This window comes from Camelina sativa, chromosome 14 (genome assembly GCF_000633955.1).
Source record: "Camelina sativa cultivar DH55 chromosome 14, Cs, whole genome shotgun sequence".
Lineage (NCBI taxonomy): Eukaryota > Viridiplantae > Streptophyta > Magnoliopsida > Brassicales > Brassicaceae > Camelina > Camelina sativa.
This window is the reverse complement of record NC_025698.1, coordinates 2,840,141-2,864,149: the sequence shown is the minus strand read 5'-3', so window position 1 is coordinate 2,864,149 and position 24,009 is coordinate 2,840,141. Positions and strand designations below refer to the sequence as shown.

The window sequence follows — 24,009 nt, the reverse complement described above, 5'->3', positions numbered from 1 at the left end:
TTTATGAGTTTTTAATTTTTAGTATTATTTTCGTCTATTAGTGTGATTTATTTTAAAAAGAAATGATTAGTGTGATGAAAAGCTAAAAGGCACATTGGCACGTGAAGCATCGCAGCATCTTGTCTGCCCCCGTCTTTTTTATTCTAATGTAGTTGATTATTTGCTTTTAAGTGCTTAATTAATCAATCTCCTAGTACCCATTAGGATTAGGTCCATTTCATTACAAGTAGTTTTTATGTATTTGCTTGTTTCAACATGCTAGTTTTTTTAGCAATAATCGCATATAACATCTCCCCACGTCTGACTCTTTGACTCAAAATTTTAAAAAGTCTTGTACTATTAAAGAAACAAGATAAACAAAAAATATTTATTTTTTTGGCCTCTTAATATACCACGCAGCACGCACTATACTATATGACTCTTACAAAAGAAATGATGAACCTAAAAAAAAAAAAAACAGGAAACCAAGGAGAAAGGAGACAAACAGAAGTATTATTTTTCAAGAAATCATGGAGTGTCAAAAGCGCCTGTAGCTCAGTGGATAGAGCGTCTGTTTCCTAGGAATAAGGCCGTAGGTTCGACCCCTACCTGGCGCGTGTTTTTTCTTGACAAGCGTTTTTGGGCCTTCTCTTTATTAAGTTTTTGGGCTTTTCTTTATCGGTCCAACTATTGTAAAACGAAGACACCTCCTTGATAAACCCCCGAATTGGACCGGTATCATTTAATAACCTCGACCCTGTCCCTGTGCTAATTCAAAAGCTTAGTGATGCTTACTTATACCAACTAAAGTTTATTTCCTTTTTCATTTATTTATTTAGAGATAAGAGAACTGAATACCACTAATAACAAATAATTCATCACCTATATTTTTATATTTTACTATCGCATTAATGATGATTTAACTATGATATAGTAGGAAACCATCTATCCGTAACAATTCACGTGTATATATGCTTTTTCAAATAATGCCGCAACATTGTACTTCTTGTTTAAGTAATTTAATCATAGCTTCTTATATTTCCATTTTTAGTTATTCCTAGCTTTTTTTTTTTTTTTTTTTTTTTTTTNTCTTCGCTGTGTGGGTTTATCGCTTTCAAAGTTTCAATCATATACTTATAAGTTGTGATTCACAACCATACTAACAGAATGGTTACAACAGTTTAATCGCACTTGTAGAAATAATCAAACACCATTTTTCCCAATAAAAGTCGTTTGGAAATCTTTCCTGACTTTTTAGTATTCGTGGGGACCAAAATACACATACGTATATCAACTTTAGTACTACATTAAATATTTCGATAGACCAATATGACTCTTAATGTTATTTATTCGCAATTGGTATACAACTACGCTTAAAATCTTTAATACATTTGAAAGCAACAAAATAATAACAACAAGGTGGAATATAAAGGTAACCGTATTTATTTACAACATTGGTAAATTCATCGCACTTGGCTGGCAAGTTTTACCTACTGTCAATAAAATAAAAAGTGAGACAAAAAAAGGTCAAAGGGCAGGTTTACACAAACAAACAATCATTAAACTAAGGAAGAAAGTTAATGGGTTTTGACGGAAGAGAAAGAAAGAAAGAAAGAAAGAAAGGTGGAGAGTAATGGCGGCGGCGAAAGTGACAATTTTGATGATGCTCCGTCGGTCTCATCCACTACCTGAATTTGTCAAACTAAGGAAATGTCCTTGTTTTACCAGTACTCTTCAATGCTCCCACCCAATACCAACCACTTCCCTCTTACCTGGTCGTCTTCTTCAGTCTCTACTAACCTGGTCATTGCCTTTTCCTTTTAACTATCTCTCTCTCTCGAGAGAGATTTTGTTTCTTCTTGGGTCTGTTTCCTCTCTCGCTATGTTTTCGACCCATGTCTCCTTTTGTCTCCTTCGTCTTCTTTTCGTCTTCTTCTTTTGTTTCTCTTCTTCTACTTTTGCTCAAGACGACATCACCAATCCCGTCGAAGGTTTCCTTTTTTTTTTTTTTTGTTAATCTACCTTCTCTTTTGTTTAGACTTCAAACAACTTGTGTCTGAGACTGATCGACGATGTTTTTTTTTTGTTGGATTCAGTGAGGGCTTTGCGAGCCATCAAAGACAGTCTGAACGATCCTGTTCATAGATTGAGTAATTGGAAGCGTGGAAGAGACCCGTGCAATTCGAATTGGACTGGTGTTGTCTGCTTCAATTCCTCTCTTGATGATGGTTATCTTCATGTCAGCGAACTGTATTGTCTTTTCTTTACCCCTTTCTCCTTAAGCATTTCTTGTCTTCCTTGAGACTTGTTTTGAGTATCTTGCTTTTTTTGTTTACTTGAAGGCAATTGTTCAGTATGAACCTCTCAGGAAACTTGTCCCCGGAGCTTGGCCGGTTGACTCGTCTTACTATCCTGTACGTGATATATACATATATATATATATATATATATTACTTGATCTTTCTAGTCATACCCCAATGGTGGTGAATATAATTTTCTTTGTGTATTATTGTTACGACTTCTTCTTCTTCTCTAATGCCAGGAGTTTCATGTGGAACAAGATCACCGGAACTATACCAAAGGAAATTGGGAATATCAAGTCTTTACAACTCTTGTAAGTCTTTGAGATTCTTGTTGACTTCCTTAAATAGTCATTGGTTTGCCTTTTGCTTGGCTTCTAACTTTATGTGACTTTTCCAGGCTCTTGAATGGGAATCTATTAACTGGAAACTTACCCGATGAGCTTGGATTTCTTCCTAACTTGGATAGAATACAGATTGATGAAAACCGTATATCAGGACCAGTACCCAAATCTTTTGCAAACTTAAACAAAACAAAGCACTTGTGAGTTCTTTAATCTGATGCTCAGTTCAGTTGTACATGGCTGTTTTTCTTTGCTAATGGTGATTCCTTTTCTGCTGAGTTTGTTACATTTATTGTCTATCTTATCTTTTTCCCAGTCACATGAATAATAATTCGATTAGCGGGCAGATACCACCCGAGCTTGGAAGTCTACCGTCAATTGTTCACATGTGAGTTGGTATCATTAGCTGGCTTAAATCATCTTACTTGAAAAATGTTATGTTTTTATACCTAATCTCCGCTTTCAAGTTTATAACATGCTACACACGCTTTACCTATTTAATGTTTTGTATACACTACTTATTTTTCTTACAGCCTTCTTGACAACAACAACTTATCAGGCTATCTTCCTCCTGAGTTATCAAACATGCCAAATTTGCTTATCCTGTAAGTTCATGTCACTGATTTCTTTCGATTTACCTGGTCCTGTCACCATACCGACTGGTGGTCCTTTTGTTTTTGACCTTTTTCCTCGTGTTTATTTTGGCAGACAATTAGATAACAATCACTTTGATGGGACTACGATTCCACAATCTTATGGAAACATGTCTAAACTTTTGAAGATGTAAGTGCTAGTTTCTCAATGTGATTGAACTCAAAGTCACTGAAGTGCGAGGCTGGAGGAGATTTCATCTTCTGTTAATGCATTGGATTTTAATTAAACTGTGCATATCTTAAGCTCTGGGGATGGAAATTAACAAAATTAGCTAATTAAGATAGTGCATTCTAAATTTAGAGAGACTGGTAGTCTATTTTCTGATTTTAAAAAAAAATCTTTTGGACATAAGATGTAGGAGCATGTTATGCTAACCTATGCACATTTTTCTATCTGTCCACGTGCAGGAGTCTTAGGAACTGCAGCTTGGAAGGGCCAGTGCCTGATCTTAGCAGTATCCCGAAACTTGGTTATTTGTAAGTCTTAAAACTTATCTAGCCGTTTCCTTAAATAATCCTGCAGCTACCTTAGCTATCACCTGTTTCTGATTGTTCGACATGAATTCCAGGGACCTAAGTCGAAATCAGTTAAATGGATCTATACCTACAGGGAAGCTGTCTGATAGTATCACAACCATGTAAACTCTTAGCGCTTTTCGCAATTCTGGCCTTTGATTTTTATTATTTGGTAGGAAACGAAGTGCTTTTAACTTTGTTATCTGATGAAAATACTGTAGCGATATGTCCAATAACAGTCTAACTGGAACCATTCCAACAAATTTCTCAGGTCTTCCACGACTTCAAAAGTTGTAAGTGTGTTTGATTGGTGTAGTCACTTTTTGGTTTCTGAGATGCACTTATTCGTTTTATCATTTTTGGATAGAAAGATGGCTGATGGTTTGTCTTGTTGTCTACCTAATGTTGCAGGTCGCTTGCAAACAATGATCTGAGTGGTTCGATTCCCTCTAGAATATGGCAAGAAAGAGAACTGAATTCAACCGAGACTATTATTGTGTATGACTGTTACAACACCAATCATATCTCCTTTCCTTTGACCTACCAGCATGTTCCAACTTTCTTTTTAAATCATCTCTTGACGACCATCAGTTCCTTTATGTTTTTTTCAGGGATCTGCGGAACAATAGGTTTTCAAATATTTCTGGCAGATCTGACCTTCGCCCAAATGTGACTATCTGGTTTGCATCTGCGCTTTCCTATTACTCTTTATTAGGTGCCCATGCATACTATTTTGCTTTGCATATTATCCTAGCTACTAAATGATGTATATAAACATTTAAAGAAAAAAATAATCTTGTTTACTCCTTCTAAGATGTGATAAACTCCTTCCCTCAGATTACTGTCCACTTTTCTGGTATCATTTGACATTGTTTGCTTTCCAGGCTTCAGGGGAATCCGATATGCTCAGATGGAAATCTGCTTCGATTATGTGGACCTCTAACTGAGGAAGACAATAATCAGGGTTCAACCAATTCTAACACTACAACTTGTTCTGAATGCCCACCCCCTTATGAATTTTCACCAGAACCTCTTAGACGGTGTTTTTGTGCTGCTCCTCTGCTTGTGGGATATCGGTTGAAAAGTCCTGGTTTCTCGGATTTTGTTCCTTACAGATCCGAATTTCAGCAATACATCACCTCTGGCCTTAGTTTGAATCTGTATCAGCTGCGCCTTGACTCATTCCAGTGGCAAAAAGGACCTAGACTTCGAATGTACTTGAAGTTCTTTCCTGTTTTTGGTTCAAATGCCAACAATTCTTTCATATTCAATCGTAGCGAGGTTCAGCGGATAAGGGCCATGTTCACTGGATGGAATATCCGAGACGAAGATCTGTTTGGTCCTTATGAGCTTATGAATTTCACATTGTTAGATGTCTACAGAGATGGTTAGTAGCAGAGTAGTCGTCCTCTGGAATTCATTTCAATACAGAACTTGGTTTTAAGTACAAGTAAACAAGCTGATGTCTTTCTGCCACATTAAACACAAAAGTGTTATTTGTTTCTCAGCGTTCCTAATAACAATAGAGAATGACTTGCCTATATTTTCTTACAACTTTTGCATAATTGAGCTTTGTTTTGACCGTCATGCTTTTTTGGTTTTGTAGTGTTCCCTTCAGCTTCGCCATCTGGTTTAAGTAAGGGTGCAGTTGCGGGAATTGTTCTTGGTTCAGCTGCAGTTGCAGTTACGCTAACCGCTATTATTGCCCTTATCATTATGAAGAAACGTATGAAAAGATACAGTGCGGTTGTTAGAAGAAAGCGAGGTAAGCATGATCTTGTGGATGCCAATATGTGTGTTCAGAGTAGATTATCTATCGAAATTGTGTATTAGTAGTGGTCATATGTTTTTGGTTTTGGTATTACAAGTTTGATTCATCCATGTGCAGCTTCCAAAGCTTCTCTGAAAATCGAAGGTGTGAAGAGCTTCACTTATGCTGAGCTGGCTCTGGCTACGGACAATTTTAATAGTTCCACTCAAATTGGGCAAGGAGGTTATGGAAAGGTCTACAAAGGCACCCTTGGTAGCGGAACGGTTGTGGCAATTAAAAGAGCACAAGAGGGATCATTGCAGGGTGAGAGGGAGTTCCTAACTGAAATTGAATTGTTATCGAGATTGCATCACAGAAACCTTGTTTCATTGCTTGGATTCTGCGATGAAGAAGGCGAGCAGGTACTGTTGTCCAAACCCTCTTCCGGTTGAGGTCCGAAACCTATATATGTTTCTCTTATTGCTTGTATTGTCACGCCTGCAGATGCTGGTTTATGAGTACATGGAAAATGGTACTTTGCGAGACAATATATCTGGTATGTTCTACTTCTTCACTGAGTCATCCGCTGCTTGTTCTCTATGTGGATCAAGAAAGACTACCCACTGCTATTCACTGTACTTAATGTGGATGTCTTTTCATATGACATATTAAGCAGCATAGATGATTTTGTGTGCTGTAAACTTCCAAGTCTCAAGGGCTATATACAAATTTGTGTTTTTGCAGTTAAATTAAAAGAGCCTCTAGACTTTGCGATGAGACTACGGATTGCTTTAGGTTCAGCTAAGGGAATCTCATATTTACACACGGAAGCTGATCCCCCGATATTCCATCGCGATATCAAAGCAAGCAACATATTGTTGGACTCCAGATTCACCGCAAAGGTTGCAGATTTTGGACTCTCAAGACTTGCCCCAGTGCCTGATATGGAAGGCATCTCACCTCATCACGTGTCTACTGTTGTAAAAGGAACTCCGGTAAGATCTGAATCCTGCATTGCTTGTAAAAATCGTTTCTCAAATCATGACTGAGAATTATTTGTTCGACTTGCAGGGTTACCTTGATCCGGAATATTTCTTGACTCATCAATTGACAGACAAAAGTGATGTATACAGTCTAGGTGTAGTGTTCTTAGAGCTATTAACAGGAATGCATCCAATCACACATGGCAAGAACATAGTTCGTGAGGTAATGTTGATTAGATGCTAAGAGCTTGTTTCTCTTTTTGACGTTACCTAAAATTGTTTGGAATGTTTCTTTCTGTCAGATCAACATTGCATACGAGTCTGGTTCGATATTGTCTGCCGTGGATAAGAGAATGAGCTCAGTTCCAGATGAATGCCTTGAAAAGTTTGCAACTTTAGCGCTGCGATGCTGCAGAGAGGAGACGGATGCAAGGCCTTCAATGGCGGAAGTTGTAAGAGAACTGGAAATCATATGGGAACTGATGCCGGAATCTCAGGTAGCTAAAGCAGCGGATCTGTCTGAGACAACAACTCATCCATCATCGTCATTGAATTCTTCAATCATGAAGCATCCTTATTCATCAATGGATGTCTCTGGCTCTGACCTCGTCAGTGGAGTTGCTCCTTCCGTTTCACCTAGATAGAAACTTTCTAGACACCATACACTATTTGTTTGATTACTTTGTGTGTTTTTTGTTGTTCTTCTTTCTTTGTACAGGGAAAAATTATTGTAAGCCAGTAGTATATGCTGCAGACAAGTTTAGTTCTGTTGATGTGAGGTATTTAGCTATTCTGATTCTTTTGGGTTTTGATTTGGATCATAATGGAGGTTGCATCTGAATCAAAGATACGTTACAATAAGAATAAAATGTTTTTACCGCCGAGTTTATATGATAACAATCTTGCAATTATACGTACACTTTCCCAAGTTACACAACCAAATAATACCCAAAAAAAAAAACAGATTACCAAGATTTGGCTCAATTGTTTTCCTTATTGAATGACATTCCGATAGCTAATTAATTAGTATGATAAATCCTTGGAGACACCTTTGTTGTTTAACATAGATATGGCTTCACTAAGGGAACAAGCGAGCTGCTAAGGTGCATGGACATTACTTCATTGGTCGAACCAACGAGCTTGCCACCAATGAAGACGGCTGGGACCGGCTTTGAACACCCTAGCCTCATTAGTGCCTTCTCGATCTCTCGGCATTCAGGGTCCTTATCGATCTCGTGAATCTTAGGGATAACCCCGAGATCTTGGAAAAGAACTTGAACCGCGTAGGACAAACAACACGAGCTCTTGCTGAATATAACTACCCCTCTTTCGGACGACATTCTCATAACCTTGTCCATTTTCTTGAATAAAGCGAAGATGGACTGAGAGGAGTTGCTTGAGACTCTAGTTGCTTGAGTCGCGTGGTATTTATAACATGAGGAAGAATCAGAATCCACATACAGAGATCACAAAACGATCGTTGAAAATGTTCCCCAAGTCTCTGTTACAACGACTTTAATAAATGTATTATGTATATATGATACAAAGATGATTCGAGGAGACCGAACCTTTTCTTCGGCAGCCTTTACCCTTTCTTGATTGTAAGGACCATCCACGAAGATTTTTTGATCATTCCGATTTTATCTCTTAGAAACAAAGATGCGGTCTCAACGATCCTCCTACAAGTTGCTAAAAAGAGAGTCTGCTTGACGTGGAATATAGATAGATGCTAATTACTTTTTGGACCATACTTGATTTTATTTCTGCAGATGATTCTATATGAATATTGGACATATGGAATCTTGGTGGACCAATGGGTATGCAACAAAAATAAACCACTTGCATTCAACTATTCGTAGCTTATTCGGACTTGGGTGGGTCTTATAGGCAGGCAAGAGCCCACATTTTTCAACCCAATTTTTATATCCTTGATAAGCAGGCAAAGAGCAAATAATATACTAATTAGCAGACTTAAAAAACCGTGCAAATCACTTGAACACAAAACAGAGAAGACGACAAAGATAACTTGAACTTTCTCATGCATACACAAGAGAGCAAAGTAATTTGAAATCAAAGGTAAACATTATTGTAGATAGAGATGTCAAACAGGCCGGCCCGCGTCTATCTTGGTCATCTACACCGGGCAATTTCTATTTTCTGAACTGCAACGGGCCAGTCCGCTAAGCTCGCGAACATAAAAATTATGTCCAAACCCACTCCGCTAAGCCCAACGAGTTAGCGGGTTAATCCACGGGCCTAAATAATATATTAAAAATAAAATAAAATTAAAAAAATATATTAAAATAAAATAAAAGTAATAAATAATAATTTTAAAAAACAATTGTAAATAAAATCAATGTTTATATTATTTTTTATAGATATTTTAATTTTTTTACATTAAATTATTTGTGTTATCACATAAAAAATATATATTTAAAAGTATATAAAAATAGTTATGTATCTATATTAAATATTTATTTTTATTTAATATTTGAAGACCGCGGGCCGATCCACCAACCTGCGGGTATAACCCGCTAAAATCCGTAATCTATTTGGGCTAAGCCCGCAAAACCCACTTTTTAACGGGCTTAATATTTAGTGTCCATATCCGCCAAGTACTATTTAGATTAGATCGGTGGGCATAGAACCTGCTTTGACACCTCTAATTGTAGAATCATCGGGCTGTACTACAAAGAAAATCTTGAAACGTGAAGCCTTCAAATTTTGGAGGATATGGACAAACTCCGTTTCTTGGTCGATGGTTTTTGCGACTACCATCAAGTTTGCTAGTTTATCAACGGTTTAAAGCGATCTGAACCGTCAACATCTTCTGGCAATCTACTTTTATCTTTTTAGCCGTTCGATCTCACATGGTTTGGTTTGTTGAATCTAACGGTAATCCCCCCTCCCCCCTCATTACAAGGGATTAACGGCTACGATTTGTATATGTTCCTCCTTTGCCTTTACTTTACCAACCATTTGTTTTTTTTTTGTTTTATGAAAATTGAAATAAATCTCCAAATTTGGATAAAACCTTTGGCCTTATCTCTCGCTGCTAATTTGATTATGCTTTTTATATTCCTTTCATGAATTGATGATAGTGGATGGTTTTGGGAATACCCAAGTTTTACATCCCCAATCCAGTGAAGACGACGACGAACTTTAGCTAGCAGCATGAATTTGTGTTTTCAAAATCCCGTAGAGTGTGCTCATCCTAGTTCCTTGTTCTTCTCTCCGTTGAAGACCTCGAATAAGCTGGGTTGTTCTTCTTCCAATTTAGGGTTTCATGTTCGATTTTTTGAGAATCGGAAGAAGAAGATGAAGAAATCGCCTACGGTTACTACAGTTAAATCCGTTTCTTCTTCTTCTTCAATTGCGGTTGAAGGGACGAAGAGAGACGCAACAAGTACAAGAGAGAGTATATACGACGCCATTGTTATTGGCTCTGGGATTGGAGGATTGGTCGCTGCGACTCAGCTAGCTGTCAAAGAAGCTAAGGTTTTAGTTCTGGAGAAGTATTTGATTCCTGGTGGGAGCTCTGGCTATTACGAAAGAGATGGGTATACATTTGATGTTGGCTCTTCTGTCATGTTTGGTTTCAGCGATAAGGTTGCTTTCTTACCTATCTCTCTTCATCTTATTCAATACTATTATCATTATCAATTTCAGGAGTTAATTGGCTTAATTTTGATTAAAGGGAACAGGGGAACCTTAACTTGATAACTCAGGCGTTGAAGGCTGTTGGCCGTAAGATGGAGGTTATACCTGATCCTACCACTGTCCATTTCCATCTTCCCCGAAATCTTTCTGTTCGGATTCATAGAGATTACGATGATTTCATCGCTGAACTTACCAGCAACTTTCCCCACGAAAAGGAAGGGATCCTTGGTTTCTATGGCGACTGCTGGAAGGTCTCATGTTTTTTTTTTTATATATTTTGAACTTCGTTTACGAGTGTTGTGCTATATATTCATATAATTTGCAACTTGAACAGATCTTCAACTCATTGAACTCTCTGGAATTAAAGTCACTAGAAGAGCCTATCTACCTTTTTGGACAGTTCTTTCAGAAACCGCTTGAATGCTTGACACTCGGTATTCATCTAAAATCTTCTGATGTGTGTGTGTATTAATTGATTACTGCGAGTGTATATACATCTGCACTACTGATACACGCAGTAAAATCTACTGACATGAATCTTTTTATGTTGTTCTCTGTGTTTGTATAGCTTATTACTTGCCTCAAAATGCTGGGGCTATAGCTCGAAAGTACATAAAGGATCCTCAGTTATTGTCTTTCATTGATGCGGAGGTGATTAACAAACATTTTCTTTTCTAAATCTACGTAATTTCTTTATCCAAATTTTATAACCCTTCATATTTGCCTGCAGTGTTTCATTGTGAGTACAGTCAATGCTCTACAGACGCCGATGATCAATGCAAGTATGGTAGGAGTCTTTTTTGGCTTTAGGTGTCTACTCGTGTTTCCCTTTCTGTTCTTTTCGTTCCTTACATGTTCAAGGACAGGTTTTATGTGACAGGCACTATGGAGGAATTAACTACCCGGTTGGTGGCGTTGGTGGGATTGCCAAGTCTTTGGCAGAAGGACTTGTTGATCACGGAAGTGATATACTCTACAAGGCCAATGTAAAAAGCATAATACTTGATGATGGAAAGGCTGTAAGTCCGTATGAATCTTAAGTTATATTTTTCCTTAAACCTTTTACATTCCTTTTTGGTTATGAAATTTATTTTTGCTGGACCTGAAATTTCAGGTCGGTGTTAGGCTAGCAGATGGAAGAGAATTTTTCGCCAAAACAATAATTTCAAATGCTACAAGATGGGATACGTTTGGTAAGATAAAAAAATGGCTTATGAAACTGTCAAATAGGCGTTTTCTGTTGTAAGAAAACTAAAGTTGTATTGTCGTTGCTGTAGGGAAACTTTTAAAAGGAGAAAAGCTTCCAAAAGAAGAAGAAAATTTCCAGAAAGTCTATGTCAAGGCTCCATCATTTCTTTCAATCCACATGGGTGTTAAAGCAGAGGTTCTCCCTCCAGATACAGATTGCCATCATTTTGTGCTTGAGGTTTGTTTTAGTTTCGTTGTTAGATCTATTTCCTTGTCTGAGTTTGGACTTGGGAGTATTCAATTGCAACTTTGTTCTTTTGTTGCATATGTAGGACGATTGGAAGAATCTGGAGGAGCCTTATGGTAGTATTTTCCTCAGCATTCCAACCATTCTTGATCCATCTTTGGCTCCAGATGGTCGACATATACTTCACATATTTACAACTTCCTCAATTGAGGATTGGGGGGTGAGGCTGATCTAAGACGTGCGAGACAGAGCATGAAATATATATATATATATATCTTCGTGGAGCTACTTGTTTTATTTGCAATTTTTCTCAGCAGTAGTATCATCTTCTACAATTCGTGCTGCTATGCCCATTTTTTATTTACTTAATTTCATCCAATTTTCGGTACTAGGGACTCCCTCCAAAAGAGTATGAAGCGAAAAAGGAAGAAGTGGCAGCTGAAATAATACAGAGGCTAGAGAAAAAACTGTTTCCAGGGCTCAGTTCATCTATTACGTTTAAGGAGGTTAGGCTCTTTTTCCCCCCTACGATTTGTTAATGGACATTGTAATAGTAGGTCTGCATGATATGAGACATCTGTATCTGAGGTGCATGAGAGCAAGCCTATACTGTATGTGGGTCTTTAGCCTGTATATCTAAAAGTTTTATGAGGCAGGTGGGAACACCAAGAACACACAGACGATTTCTTGCTAGGGATAAGGGAACATATGGGCCAATGCCTAGAGGAACCCCAAAAGGTTTATTAGGCATGCCGTTCAACACAACGGTAAGCCAAAGAAAGATAGATAACATCAGGATTTGGTTAGTTCTGCTGGTGAATGGTTTGGCTAATGAAAGAATGATTTGGTTAATAATAGGCTATCGATGGTCTATACTGCGTGGGGGATAGTTGCTTTCCTGGTCAAGGAGTTATAGCTGTGGCATTCTCAGGAGTAATGTGTGCCCATCGGGTAGCTGCTGATATTGGTGAGAAAAGTCATCTTTTTACATATGTTGAATAGACTGGTTTGATTAGTGATTACTATGTGCAGAAGAAAAAATCACTTTCATCGTTTGACTTTTAGGGATTGAGAAGAAATCACGGGTACTTGATACTGGCCTTCTTGGTATACTTGGTTGGTTAAGGACACTCGCGTAAATCTACTGATGGTTGTGATGAATGACGCAATGCAATGCAATGAGAAAAAAATGACAAGAAAAAGAAGAAACAAGAGATGGATGTGGAATGATATACTAATAAACTATTGTATGTTAACTTCAACATATTATTTAAAATGATATATATACGCATGCAGCATGAGCATAATTCTTTATTATTGTTTGTTAACATATATATATATATATAAAAGGGTGCAATTAAATTCCGTTACGACTCTGAAAGTCATCAAGCTTTCAATAATGGCGACCGTTCCCTCCCACTACCTTCGTCTTCCTCATCTTATCAACCAAAAAACTCACTACTCTCTTAGCCTCAAACCACACTACGCGTATTACTTTGCCGGCGAGTTTATGGCCAGCGAGGGCTATGTCGAAAACCAAAGAGGAGGCTTCTATTTCTCCAAGGCTCGAGCAGGAAAACTTTGAGCTGACGACGGCGGAGGATATTCGCCGGCGGGGCAGAGAAGAAGCTAAAGAATCCAAGAGTTTGAGAGACACGTGGCGGAAGATCCAAGGAGAAGATAATTGGGCCGGGTTAATGGATCCGATGGACCCCGTTCTTAGATCCGAGCTGATCAGGTACGGGGAAATGGCCCAGGCCTGTTACGACGCCTTCGACTTCGATCCTTTCTCAAGGTACTGTGGGAGCTGCAGGTTCACGCGCCGTCACCTGTTCGAATCGCTTGGGATACTCGATTCCGGCTACGAGGTGGCGCGTTATCTCTACGCGACGTCGAACATTAACCTCCCCAACTTCTTCTCGAAATCTAGATGGTCCAAGGTGTGGAGCAAGAACGCCAACTGGATGGGATACGTTGCGGTTACCGACGACGAAGAAGCCACGCGCGGCCGACTCGGACGCCGCGATATCGCGATCGCGTGGAGAGGAACCGTCACGCGGCTCGAGTGGATAGCGGATCTCAAGGATTACCTCAAACCGGTATCCGGAAACGGAATCCGATGCCCCGACCCGGCCGTTAAAGTCGAATCCGGTTTCCTCGATCTCTACACTGACAAAGACACGTCGTGCAAGTTCTCGAAATTCTCGGCGCGCGAGCAGGTTCTGACGGAAGTGAAGCNCCAGCGAGGGCTATGTCGAAAACCAAAGAGGAGGCTTCTATTTCTCCAAGGCTCGAGCAGGAAAACTTTGAGCTGACGACGGCGGAGGATATTCGCCGGCGGGGCAGAGAAGAAGCTAAAGAATCCAAGAGTTTGAGAGACACGTGGCGGAAGATCCAAGGAGAAGATAATTGGGCCGGGTTAATGGATCCGATGGACCCCGTTCTTAGATCCGAGCTGATCAGGTACGGGGAAATGGCCCAGGCCTGTTACGACGCCTTCGACTTCGATCCTTTCTCAAGGTACTGTGGGAGCTGCAGGTTCACGCGCCGTCACCTGTTCGAATCGCTTGGGATACTCGATTCCGGCTACGAGGTGGCGCGTTATCTCTACGCGACGTCGAACATTAACCTCCCCAACTTCTTCTCGAAATCTAGATGGTCCAAGGTGTGGAGCAAGAACGCCAACTGGATGGGATACGTTGCGGTTACCGACGACGAAGAAGCCACGCGCGGCCGAGTCGGACGCCGCGATATCGCGATCGCGTGGAGAGGAACCGTCACGCGGCTCGAGTGGATAGCGGATCTCAAGGATTACCTCAAACCGGTATCCGGAAACGGAATCCGATGCCCCGACCCGGCCGTTAAAGTCGAATCCGGTTTCCTCGATCTCTACACTGACAAAGACACGTCGTGCAAGTTCTCGAAATTCTCGGCGCGCGAGCAGGTTCTGACGGAAGTGAAGCGGCTGGTGGAGAGGTACGGAGACGAGGAAGGAGAAGATCTGAGCATCACCGTGACGGGACACAGCCTCGGCGGCGCATTGGCGGTGCTAAGCGCGTACGACGTGGCGGAGATGGGTCTGAACAGAACTAGGAAAGGAAAAGTGATACCGGTGACGGCGTTCACGTACGGAGGACCGCGAGTCGGGAATATTCGGTTCAAGGAGAGGATCGAGAAACTGGGAGTGAAGGTGCTGAGGGTGGTGAACGAGCACGACGTCGTGGCGAAATCGCCGGGACTGTTTCTGAACGAGCGTGCGCCACACGCGCTAATGAAATTGGCGGGAGGATTGCCGTGGTGTTACTGCCACGTGGGAGAAAAGCTGCCGTTGGATCATCAGAACTCGCCGTTCCTGAAGCCAACCGTTGATCTTTCTACTGCTCATAACTTGGAAGCTCTCCTCCATCTCCTTGACGGGTCAGTCTTTTTTTTTTTTTTACTTCAAAAGTAATCTGACATTTCGAAAATACAGATCGCTTTTACTAATTTCGTTTTAACGTTCAGATAAATTGTAATATTATAAAGAAATACTACATGACCACTCAACACAAATCTCAGTTTTGCGACTTTTTTCTTTTTTTAGGAGACAAGAACTCAGTTTCTGTGTATCAAAAGAAAAAGATAATAATAAAAAAATAAAAAATCTTACTTCACATTCCAACAACCTTGTAATTAATACAGTATGATCTTACAAGAAAAAGTTGGTAAGCATTGTTTCATAAAAATGCGGGTTTCGGATAACTAATCTGATTAACGTGGCACCGCTTTTGTGGTTGGATCATAAAACCCCACCCAAACTACTAAAATATACAGTACTTTTAAGAATGATGATGTTACCAATTATGTCAAATTCTGGTTGCTAATAAAATTACGTACAGGTATCATGGGAAAGGAAAGAGATTTGTGTTATCAAGTGGGAGAGATCCAGCGTTAGTGAACAAAGCATCTGATTTTTTGAAAGACCATTTCATGGTCCCTCCCTATTGGCGCCAAGACGCTAACAAAGGAATGGTTAAGAACTCTGATGGCCGTTGGATTCAACCTGATCGCATCCGTGCAGAGGATCACCACGCTCCTGACATTCATCTACTCCTCTCCCAACTCCCTCTTCATCCATCATAGATTTCTTCTNTTTTTTTTTTTTTTTTTTTTTTTTTTTTTGTAATTAATAATCAGATTTTGTATCACTTTTTTACATTACATAGAAAAAGACATTAAGTTTCATAACTTCCTAGATCAGGCAAAAACTAGACTGAAGAGATCTTTAGTTTTTATCAAAAATTGGAGAGGATACAAGTTTGTCGCTATGACTATTATCATCATCGGTTATGATTTCATCTGATACTGTATATGCATAGACTCGGGTCTCAGACTCTCACTCCTCTTCTTCTTCTTCATCAATCTGGGCAAAAGACTCCCACCAAGAAACAAGACCTAAACCGTCGTCATCTATATTCCCCTGCACAATTCACAACATTGATTGATTACTGGACCGAAAAGGGGTCAACAAAAACAAAAACATGGTATAGAAGAAGTTGGTATCTCGGAAAGAGGAAGAAGAAATACAACATGAAAAGCTTTGAGAATGAACTTACAGTGACCACCATAGGAGCAAAAGGCTTTGCGTCCTCTGCTCGCTCAGTTGGAACTGATGGATAACTGATGCTCTGAACTCTAAACTTAATCTGCCAATCACAATGCTACGTTTCAAAGGAGACCACTATCGAAAATTTACACTTTAAAAGAGCAACTGGGGAACCAAAAAAGTTAACCTGACAGGAATCATCGATTATATAGTCTTGACCGTCAAACTCCCAGACCCATCTCATTTGCTTCCTGTTAACCAAAAAACACATTAAACTTTGTGATCCCTAGAAATATTCTATGCACTGCAGGACACATTTTACTTTACCTATTATAAGGGTCAGGCTCACAGCGGTTGGGTATCGGTATAAGTGGAGCTGGCACATAGATGTCCTCAAAGAATCCAAGTGTTACTGCCAAGTATAGAGATGTCATAAGTATGTAACAGGATGTAGTGAGTGCACAACATTAGAACTCTTGAGTGAATTTGGTAAATTATATAGTAGTTACTCACAGCGCAAGCCATTGGCGTCAGACTCTTTGAACTTTGCAGCAATGACCTCACCAACAAATGGACGAAAGACAACAATTCTAAAAACTACCTACAATCACAAGTAAAAACTAAAATTAACAACACAACAAGGTAAAAAGGAGAGAGATGAGAAAAAAATATGAAAATACCTTATAGGTGGCAGCACCATCACCGGGTAAAACAAATCCTCCTTCTACTGATTTAATGTCGTAAACAGATACGCAAAGCCCTAAATCTGCTAAAACCTTTTTCATAACAAAATTATGATAAAGTTAGCCACTCTGTGCGTGTATAAATAAGCAGACATTGTAAATAAGAAAAGGGGCAATGAGCAAAAATAAAAACCTTGTCCAATAAGAGATTCTGAAGCACTGACTTAATGGCATCTTCGAGTGGGAGGTTAAGTAGATGCGGAGGCACTCTTAGTGAATGTTCGAGCTCACTTAGATAGAACATTTCTTCAATGTTTAAATTCACAAGTCAGATATGCGTTTGAATCAAAAATCAAAAACAAAAATCAAAGAAGTAGAATTCGTAAAGCGAATAGAAATTAACAAGTAATGAACATCAAATCCTTCTGTATAGCGTACACGACTCTTCCATTATCATAGCTACAAGGAACAGAATAAGAGAGAACAAAAAAAGGAAATTATCTAAAATCGAGCAATACCTAAACCACTGAAGACGCGATCGGCTCGAAAGAACCCCGAGAGATGGTGGTGAAGACGAAGATTAGTCAGAAAAGTTGAGAATAGATTGGGAGAAGAGAGAATTCGATTGACGAAGAAGACGAAGAAGACGAAGAAGAAAGCGAGCCAAGGAGGAGGCTGTGAGTAGAGATTTTATGAAACCGATTTAGGGTTTAGTTCAACTTATAATTAAAACAAACCGATCGGTTTATTTTAGGTTACGCTTATAAGCCGAACCGCAATCTTTAATCCGGTTGAAAAATAACGTGAGCAATCTGTTTTTGCTGTAACCTAAAAGTATAAGATTAAAAGCTCTAATGAAGTATGAAAAAGGAGGAAGAACCAAGATTTACACTGATGTGAGTTAAAGAATGAAGCTAATCATAACACATTTGATACCATGCTTGAGTAGCTTGTTTCACAAAAAAGAATCTGAAACTGAACCTAAGTTGTCTGAATCTGTTTTTTTTTTTTTTTTTCGTATCAAGCGTGAAGATTGCACTGTTGCAAGTAGGTGTGATGGTAGGGGACGTGTATGTTCCAGTAACGTTTGTATTTCTCTTTGCCAATGTCCATCCATGGTTTCATTATCCCATCGTAGTGTATAACCGCAGCTTTTTCGATGTCAACCTCTCTAACTCCTGATTCCCGACCTAACCCCATCACATGCCATCTCTTGTCCAACGCTAATGTTTGCCTATAGAAAGTCAACCAGCCTATTGGTAAGCTCCCAGCTTTCCACAATGGTCTCTTTGTTCCCTGCCAATACACTGTGTGTTAAAGCAATGTGTGTATTTACATAGAGAAGAAGATACGTTGTTGGTTGTAAGTTGTAACCACTCTTCTTCTAGGATATGATCTTAGTACTAGTTTGCCTTATGTTCGTTTGCTAGTTAAAGCAATGTTTCTGAGTTCTAAATTCAAAACCTTTCATCCCCTAGATAGGCTATCTAAAACCCAATCATTATTACAACGTCTTTCATAATAATGGCGTATACTCATTCGAAAACTTGGAATATGGCTAGTGTTAGTTAAATAAGGGGAGCAAGTGCAGTAGAGTGTGTGTATAGCGTACCAGGTTCAAGTATCTTATGTATGTAGAAGTCAGCTTCCTTCTTCTCCATTCTTCAAGATCAACTAGATTCATCCCGAATGCCCACGTGCAAGCTCTAGCACTAAATTTCCCAGCAACCCATGTGTCTGAGAAATTAATAAATCTGCTCATTGATCGATATGAAGATTCACCTGGAAGACAAGTCTCTACAGCTCCAATCACCTTTCCTTTCATATCAATGCTCCACAGTCTACTTAAATCTCTTTGAACTACTACATCATGGTCAAAGAGTACCATCTTGTTTAAACCCGGGAATATATCCGGAAGATAGAATCGTGCGTGATTTAGGGTAGAAATGAATCTTGGGTCATTAGAGTTTTGCTTCATCAGCAATTGATCATAATCTGAAGGCAGAACATCCATATCATCAATGTTTAGGATTTGGATAGTAGCCCTACTTTGAATGTTTAGCAGAAACCACATTGAGATTGATGGGTAATTAAGAGAATCGGTCACAACATGGAAGACTATTCTTTTCGGCTCCTGCAAACAGCAATCAGAAGGCAGATTAAAAAGTGGCTGAAGCTGAAGTAAATGCGACGATATAGTGAAGACACTTGAAACCTAGCATAAAATAAATACCAAGTAGAAATTTATAAAAGAGATGCAAGGTACCTTCGAAGAAGATATCGTAGAGTTAACAACGACTGAAGAGGCCAAAACGTTGTCAGAGAAGACAACATAATGATTGAAACTAGNTATAGAAAGTCAACCAGCCTATTGGTAAGCTCCCAGCTTTCCACAATGGTCTCTTTGTTCCCTGCCAATACACTGTGTGTTAAAGCAATGTGTGTATTTACATAGAGAAGAAGATACGTTGTTGGTTGTAAGTTGTAACCACTCTTCTTCTAGGATATGATCTTAGTACTAGTTTGCCTTATGTTCGTTTGCTAGTTAAAGCAATGTTTCTGAGTTCTAAATTCAAAACCTTTCATCCCCTAGATAGGCTATCTAAAACCCAATCATTATTACAACGTCTTTCATAATAATGGCGTATACTCATTCGAAAACTTGGAATATGGCTAGTGTTAGTTAAATAAGGGGAGCAAGTGCAGTAGAGTGTGTGTATAGCGTACCAGGTTCAAGTATCTTATGTATGTAGAAGTCAGCTTCCTTCTTCTCCATTCTTCAAGATCAACTAGATTCATCCCGAATGCCCACGTGCAAGCTCTAGCACTAAATTTCCCAGCAACCCATGTGTCTGAGAAATTAATAAATGTGCTCATTGATCGATATGAAGATTCACCTGGAAGACAAGTCTCTACAGCTCCAATCACCTTTCCTTTCATATCAATGCTCCACAGTCTACTTAAATCTCTTTGAACTACTACATCATGGTCAAAGAGTACCATCTTGTTTAAACCCGGGAATATATCCGGAAGATAGAATCGTGCGTGATTTAGGGTAGAAATGAATCTTGGGTCATTAGAGTTTTGCTTCATCAGCAATTGATCATAATCTGAAGGCAGAACATCCATATCATCAATGTTTAGGATTTGGATAGTAGCCCTACTTTGAATGTTTAGCAGAAACCACATTGAGATTGATGGGTAATTAAGAGAATCGGTCACAACATGGAAGACTATTCTTTTCGGCTCCTGCAAACAGCAATCAGAAGGCAGATTAAAAAGTGGCTGAAGCTGAAGTAAATGCGACGATATAGTGAAGACACTTGAAACCTAGCATAAAATAAATACCAAGTAGAAATTTATAAAAGAGATGCAAGGTACCTTCGAAGAAGATATCGTAGAGTTAACAACGACTGAAGAGGCCAAAACGTTGTCAGAGAAGACAACATAATGATTGAAACTAGGGTCGTAATAATTTTGCTGGTTAGGCATCTGCCTTTTTTCAGGTTCCAGTGAAAAGTATTCTGATGTCAGCCGCATTGAGAGGCAGTGAAGCCCTTTTGGGGTGGTCCTTGCAGCAAGCTGCATTAGATATGCTGCTTGATTTTTCTGCGCCTGAACTTGTTCTTCTGAGTTATAATTCATGGCACGGAGTTTGGTAGCAATGGCAGGGCAATTGTTAAAGACACGACTAGCCTTGTATAACGCATTTTCCATGGGCTTCACCCTGCGAAGAGCACTGAAAGAAACAATCATGCCAGAGGTTACTATAAGAGTCATCTTAAACAACCGAGTTTTTGTCAGTAAAAGGTTGTAGTTGTAACAAGTTTCTGAATACAATCATGGTATCCTCTCTCCTTTTGAAGCAAGCAGTTGTGGCTTACCCCTTTGATAAATCTTTGTCCTTTGTCGCATCACCAACTGACCGTTCCAACTCTTTCATCCGAGCTCTCAACTCTTTCACAAGTTGAGCGTTACTTCCAGGTGGAGCGAAATTCAGGTAGGCTTTAGCTTGTATAAGTTTGTCTCTGATCTCCTTTGTCTTCACATCTGTTGCTCTATCGGGCTCAACCCTTGTGTTCTTCTCACCCTTAGAAAAAGGGGGATTGAAATCCGTTTTATTAGCAAGTTGATTGACTGTGGGTAGAAGTTGATCCTGACACAAAACAAACAAAAAAAAAAGTAATCTTGAAACATCTAATCTTTAAAAATTTGACAGAAAGCAAAACACTTGGCTTTTCTATTCCTTAGATCAACTAATCAACATGGACCACAATGTCTTGTAATCTGATACTAGGATTCAATATAGGAGTTATTTCATACCCTGAGCAATCGTCAAGTTCATGTTACTTATATCAGCTGGACTAATCAAGTGTACATGATATCTTCAAACCGGTTGAATTTATATATACACACACACCTTTTCATCAGAGCCAACAGTCACCTTCTGTGCAACTATTACTTGTTCTTCCCTGTTTTTGTGATTATTACCTGCAACCCATGATTACTACAGATAAGAAATCTGAGGAGTTGATAACATGAGAGCAAAACAAAGCAAGATTTGAAGATATGACCCAACCAGCATCACTTTCATCAGACGAATTATCCTTTACTAAAGAATTAAGTTCGCCATCCTTGAAGAGAATGAGTCTTGGACCCTTCAAGCCTTCTCCATCCTCCTTAAATCACGGAGTAAAACCATTTCAACTAAAAGAATGGTCAAAAGGTTTTAAGGAGATGACTCCGGTAACTTCTAACGTACCTGTCCAATAGCGTTAAGTCTAAGGTCATCTGTCCTGAATCTCTGTAGAATAATGGTGTATACATGTCAGCTACAGTGTATTGCAGGAGAACTATAAAGCCTTCAGATGTAACAAGAATAATAAGATCTGAAAACTTGGCACAACTAAACAGGATGCTGAAGATTCTCCAATCGGATTAAAGGAAATTTCAACCTAAACATCTAGAATGATAAAAAAAAAAACAGCGAAATCTAGAGATTGAAGACGAGGAAACACCAGACTTACAATTCTGGATAAATCTTCAATAAATTCTCTACGACCTGTCAGAAAACAATCCAAAATCCAAAATCAAAACAAAAAAAATTACAAAAAAGCAAAGGCGATGGTGAATTTTCATGAGATTCAATCACAGATCAAAAGGCAACAACGATCATCCATGTACAATAGAAGAAGGATCGGGGGAGAGGAAGGGCTGACCAACGGGAGTGATGCTCTTAAGACGATTGGAGACGAGAATAAGCGGAGCGAAGACAGATATGGATAGCAATGAGAGGAAGAGAATCCTCTGCCATCGACGAATTTGCTTCATGAATAATCAAGCGGAGAGATACAGCAATTCGAAAAAAACTCTTTAACTATACCAATCTCATGGAAACCCTGGATCGTTCGTTCGTTCTTTCTCCAGGAAGAAGAAGAAGAAGCAGCAACGTTGCTGCTTGATCAACAAGCAAAAGGCCGACCAAAACGATGAACAACAACAACAACTCCTTCTGGGATTTGCTTTATTCTTCTATTCTTCGCTTCAGTTTAGAGAGATGGGAGATTCAGAGCTTCCCCTCATGCACCATCGGGGGATTTTGCTTTTCTTATGTATTTTTTTTTTTTCAATTAATAGAAAAATAAAATCATTTGTTTTTTTTTTAATCATTGTTTAATCATTTTATTTTATTTTTAGGTCTGTTGGGTTATGTCAAATGTGATTTTAGTGAGGAGGACCGAAGGAATCAGCAAACCAAGGCAAAAGGACGCAGATCAGGTGCGGGCAGGTGTACATGTGAAGGCATGTGATTTCGCCGTTGATGAAGCTGTAAGTCATTAATAGATGGGTCTCCCTTTCTTTCTTTGGGTATTTATTATACTAATCACCCAATCGGAAAATTAACACGTCAATGGAGTTTTCTTTCTCCCCCGTCCTATAAGACAAGAAAAGAATTTCAGTCTCACACACATCATGGACAAAATTAATCCTATTTTGAAGAAATTAGTAGTATATACAATATTAGCATGTCGGCCAAAAAGAAATAGCACAAATAGTTTTAAAATTCATCTGAGATAGAAAAATTAGCATAGTTTTTATATTTTCAACAAAAAGTGTTAGGTGTTACTTGTTAGGGTCCTTTAAATTTTATAATTTATTTCACATAATATCGGATTAAGCAGATTGCCAACTTCTTCTCTAGACAAAACAAAAGAATTATAAAACTAACTTATGTACATCAGTATTGACGGGTCTTTTAATTTTATTTTGCTTTTTTTAACAAATAAAGGTTTTTTTCTTTGTGTAAAATGGTAGCGGACCTGGAGGAGGTAGAGTAAGATGTACGTCACAATTAGTTTAATAAATCATGGCAGTAAATAAAATTATCACAAACGATGGTTTTCAAATTAGCCATTAACATGATCATAACATGTGTTAAGACTTGTTAACTATCATGTTAAAAAGAAAAAGATGGGTTATTTCAATAAATTACTGATATTGTTTTACAAATTAACTAGGATGAGCTGTAGCGCGGAGGAATATTTACGGATATGTAAATGATTATGAAAATTACCAAAAAATAATTTACAAAAACCATAATATCGACTAAAAAGAAACTTGTGTGACACATGTAAGTATTATTTTCTTTAAGTAAGAAAATACATAGTATTTGGCTCAATAAAAATATTTAAATATTAAGTCTTAATTTTCTTCAAGATAATATTTTCACATTTAAAAATTCTAATTACTTAGTTTTTTTTTTGTGTCCATTCCCCCTTAGCTATCATCATCCAAAATTCCTTTGCTCCATTGCTTCTTGCTTGGGGAAGAACATGTAGTTACATCTACAATAAAATTTTCATGAACCTGTTGTAATTATAAACAAATAAATAAGAGCATAGATTGTATAAGAAACTTAACAATTTGACCATTATAATAATACAATTTTGTATAGTTGCACGTTGCTCAAATGAGTCCATTTCTGTAAAATAAGAACAATTTACCTTTTAAACATGGTTAGGATAATTTAATCTTATATTTGAATATAATATATTTTTTGACAACATATGAATATATTGTATTACTTAAAACTTGTTTAAAATACATTAATTACTAACCTG

General features: G+C 38.6%; 6 protein-coding genes across 9 annotated transcripts; 3 read left to right on the top strand and 3 right to left on the bottom strand.

Moving 5' to 3' along the window:
* On the top strand, positions 1,554-7,323 carry LOC104739246 (probable LRR receptor-like serine/threonine-protein kinase At1g06840). 2 transcript variants are annotated; one of them, XM_010459532.2, is made up of 20 exons: positions 1,554-1,970; positions 2,076-2,229; positions 2,322-2,393; positions 2,522-2,593; positions 2,680-2,823; positions 2,940-3,011; positions 3,157-3,228; positions 3,332-3,406; positions 3,685-3,753; positions 3,846-3,914; positions 4,014-4,085; positions 4,204-4,290; positions 4,404-4,472; positions 4,677-5,179; positions 5,399-5,557; positions 5,681-5,964; positions 6,047-6,098; positions 6,287-6,537; positions 6,614-6,748; positions 6,828-7,323. In XM_010459532.2, the coding sequence occupies exons 1-20, from the start codon at positions 1,613-1,615 to the stop codon at positions 7,167-7,169; spliced, it is 3,111 nt and encodes a 1,036-aa protein (XP_010457834.1). In that variant the 5' UTR covers positions 1,554-1,612; the 3' UTR covers positions 7,170-7,323. The 2 variants fall into 2 exon arrangements, with proteins under 2 accessions (XP_010457834.1, XP_010457836.1); XM_010459534.1 differs by lacking the exon at positions 1,554-1,970 and having other exon boundaries at positions 2,080-2,218.
* On the bottom strand, positions 7,390-8,190 carry LOC104739245 (monothiol glutaredoxin-S11-like). The gene has a single exon (XM_010459531.2). It carries the CDS (start codon positions 7,881-7,883, stop codon positions 7,584-7,586), a length of 300 nt encoding a protein of 99 aa, XP_010457833.1. The 5' UTR covers positions 7,884-8,190; the 3' UTR covers positions 7,390-7,583.
* On the top strand, positions 9,525-12,934 carry LOC104739241 (prolycopene isomerase, chloroplastic). 2 transcript variants are annotated; one of them, XM_010459527.2, is made up of 13 exons: positions 9,525-10,134; positions 10,230-10,436; positions 10,520-10,619; positions 10,754-10,836; positions 10,916-10,972; positions 11,052-11,204; positions 11,300-11,378; positions 11,463-11,611; positions 11,706-11,840; positions 12,013-12,126; positions 12,277-12,387; positions 12,479-12,587; positions 12,686-12,934. In XM_010459527.2, exons 1-13 carry the CDS (start codon positions 9,700-9,702, stop codon positions 12,757-12,759), a joined length of 1,806 nt encoding a protein of 601 aa, XP_010457829.1. In that variant the 5' UTR covers positions 9,525-9,699; the 3' UTR covers positions 12,760-12,934. The 2 variants fall into 2 exon arrangements, with proteins under 2 accessions (XP_010457829.1, XP_019091672.1); XM_019236127.1 differs by having other exon boundaries at positions 9,921-10,134; positions 10,223-10,436.
* Positions 12,900-15,799, top strand: LOC104739242 (phospholipase A1-Igamma1, chloroplastic). The gene is made up of 3 exons (XM_019236128.1): positions 12,900-13,143; positions 13,858-15,037; positions 15,499-15,799. The coding sequence occupies exons 1-3, from the start codon at positions 12,918-12,920 to the stop codon at positions 15,740-15,742; spliced, it is 1,650 nt and encodes a 549-aa protein (XP_019091673.1). The 5' UTR covers positions 12,900-12,917; the 3' UTR covers positions 15,743-15,799.
* Positions 15,879-17,591, bottom strand: LOC104739244 (DNA-directed RNA polymerase III subunit RPC8). Its single transcript, XM_010459530.2, has 8 exons — positions 17,407-17,591; positions 17,082-17,194; positions 16,886-16,981; positions 16,719-16,806; positions 16,533-16,617; positions 16,393-16,456; positions 16,216-16,305; positions 15,879-16,079 (listed from the first exon to the last, which is right to left on the bottom strand). The coding sequence occupies exons 2-8, from the start codon at positions 17,190-17,192 to the stop codon at positions 15,996-15,998; spliced, it is 618 nt and encodes a 205-aa protein (XP_010457832.1). The 5' UTR covers positions 17,193-17,194; positions 17,407-17,591; the 3' UTR covers positions 15,879-15,995.
* LOC104739240 (probable galacturonosyltransferase 6) lies at positions 17,726-22,535 on the bottom strand. Of its 2 annotated transcripts, XM_010459525.2 has the most exons (10): positions 22,108-22,532; positions 21,916-21,950; positions 21,651-21,692; positions 21,468-21,567; positions 21,309-21,379; positions 20,773-21,044; positions 20,349-20,627; positions 19,155-19,233; positions 18,501-19,022; positions 17,726-18,184 (listed from the first exon to the last, which is right to left on the bottom strand). In XM_010459525.2, the coding sequence occupies exons 1-10, from the start codon at positions 22,217-22,219 to the stop codon at positions 17,909-17,911; spliced, it is 1,788 nt and encodes a 595-aa protein (XP_010457827.1). In that variant the 5' UTR covers positions 22,220-22,532; the 3' UTR covers positions 17,726-17,908. The 2 variants fall into 2 exon arrangements, with proteins under 2 accessions (XP_010457827.1, XP_010457828.1); XM_010459526.2 differs by lacking the exons at positions 18,501-19,022; positions 19,155-19,233 and adding an exon at positions 19,616-20,137 and having other exon boundaries at positions 20,270-20,627; positions 22,108-22,535.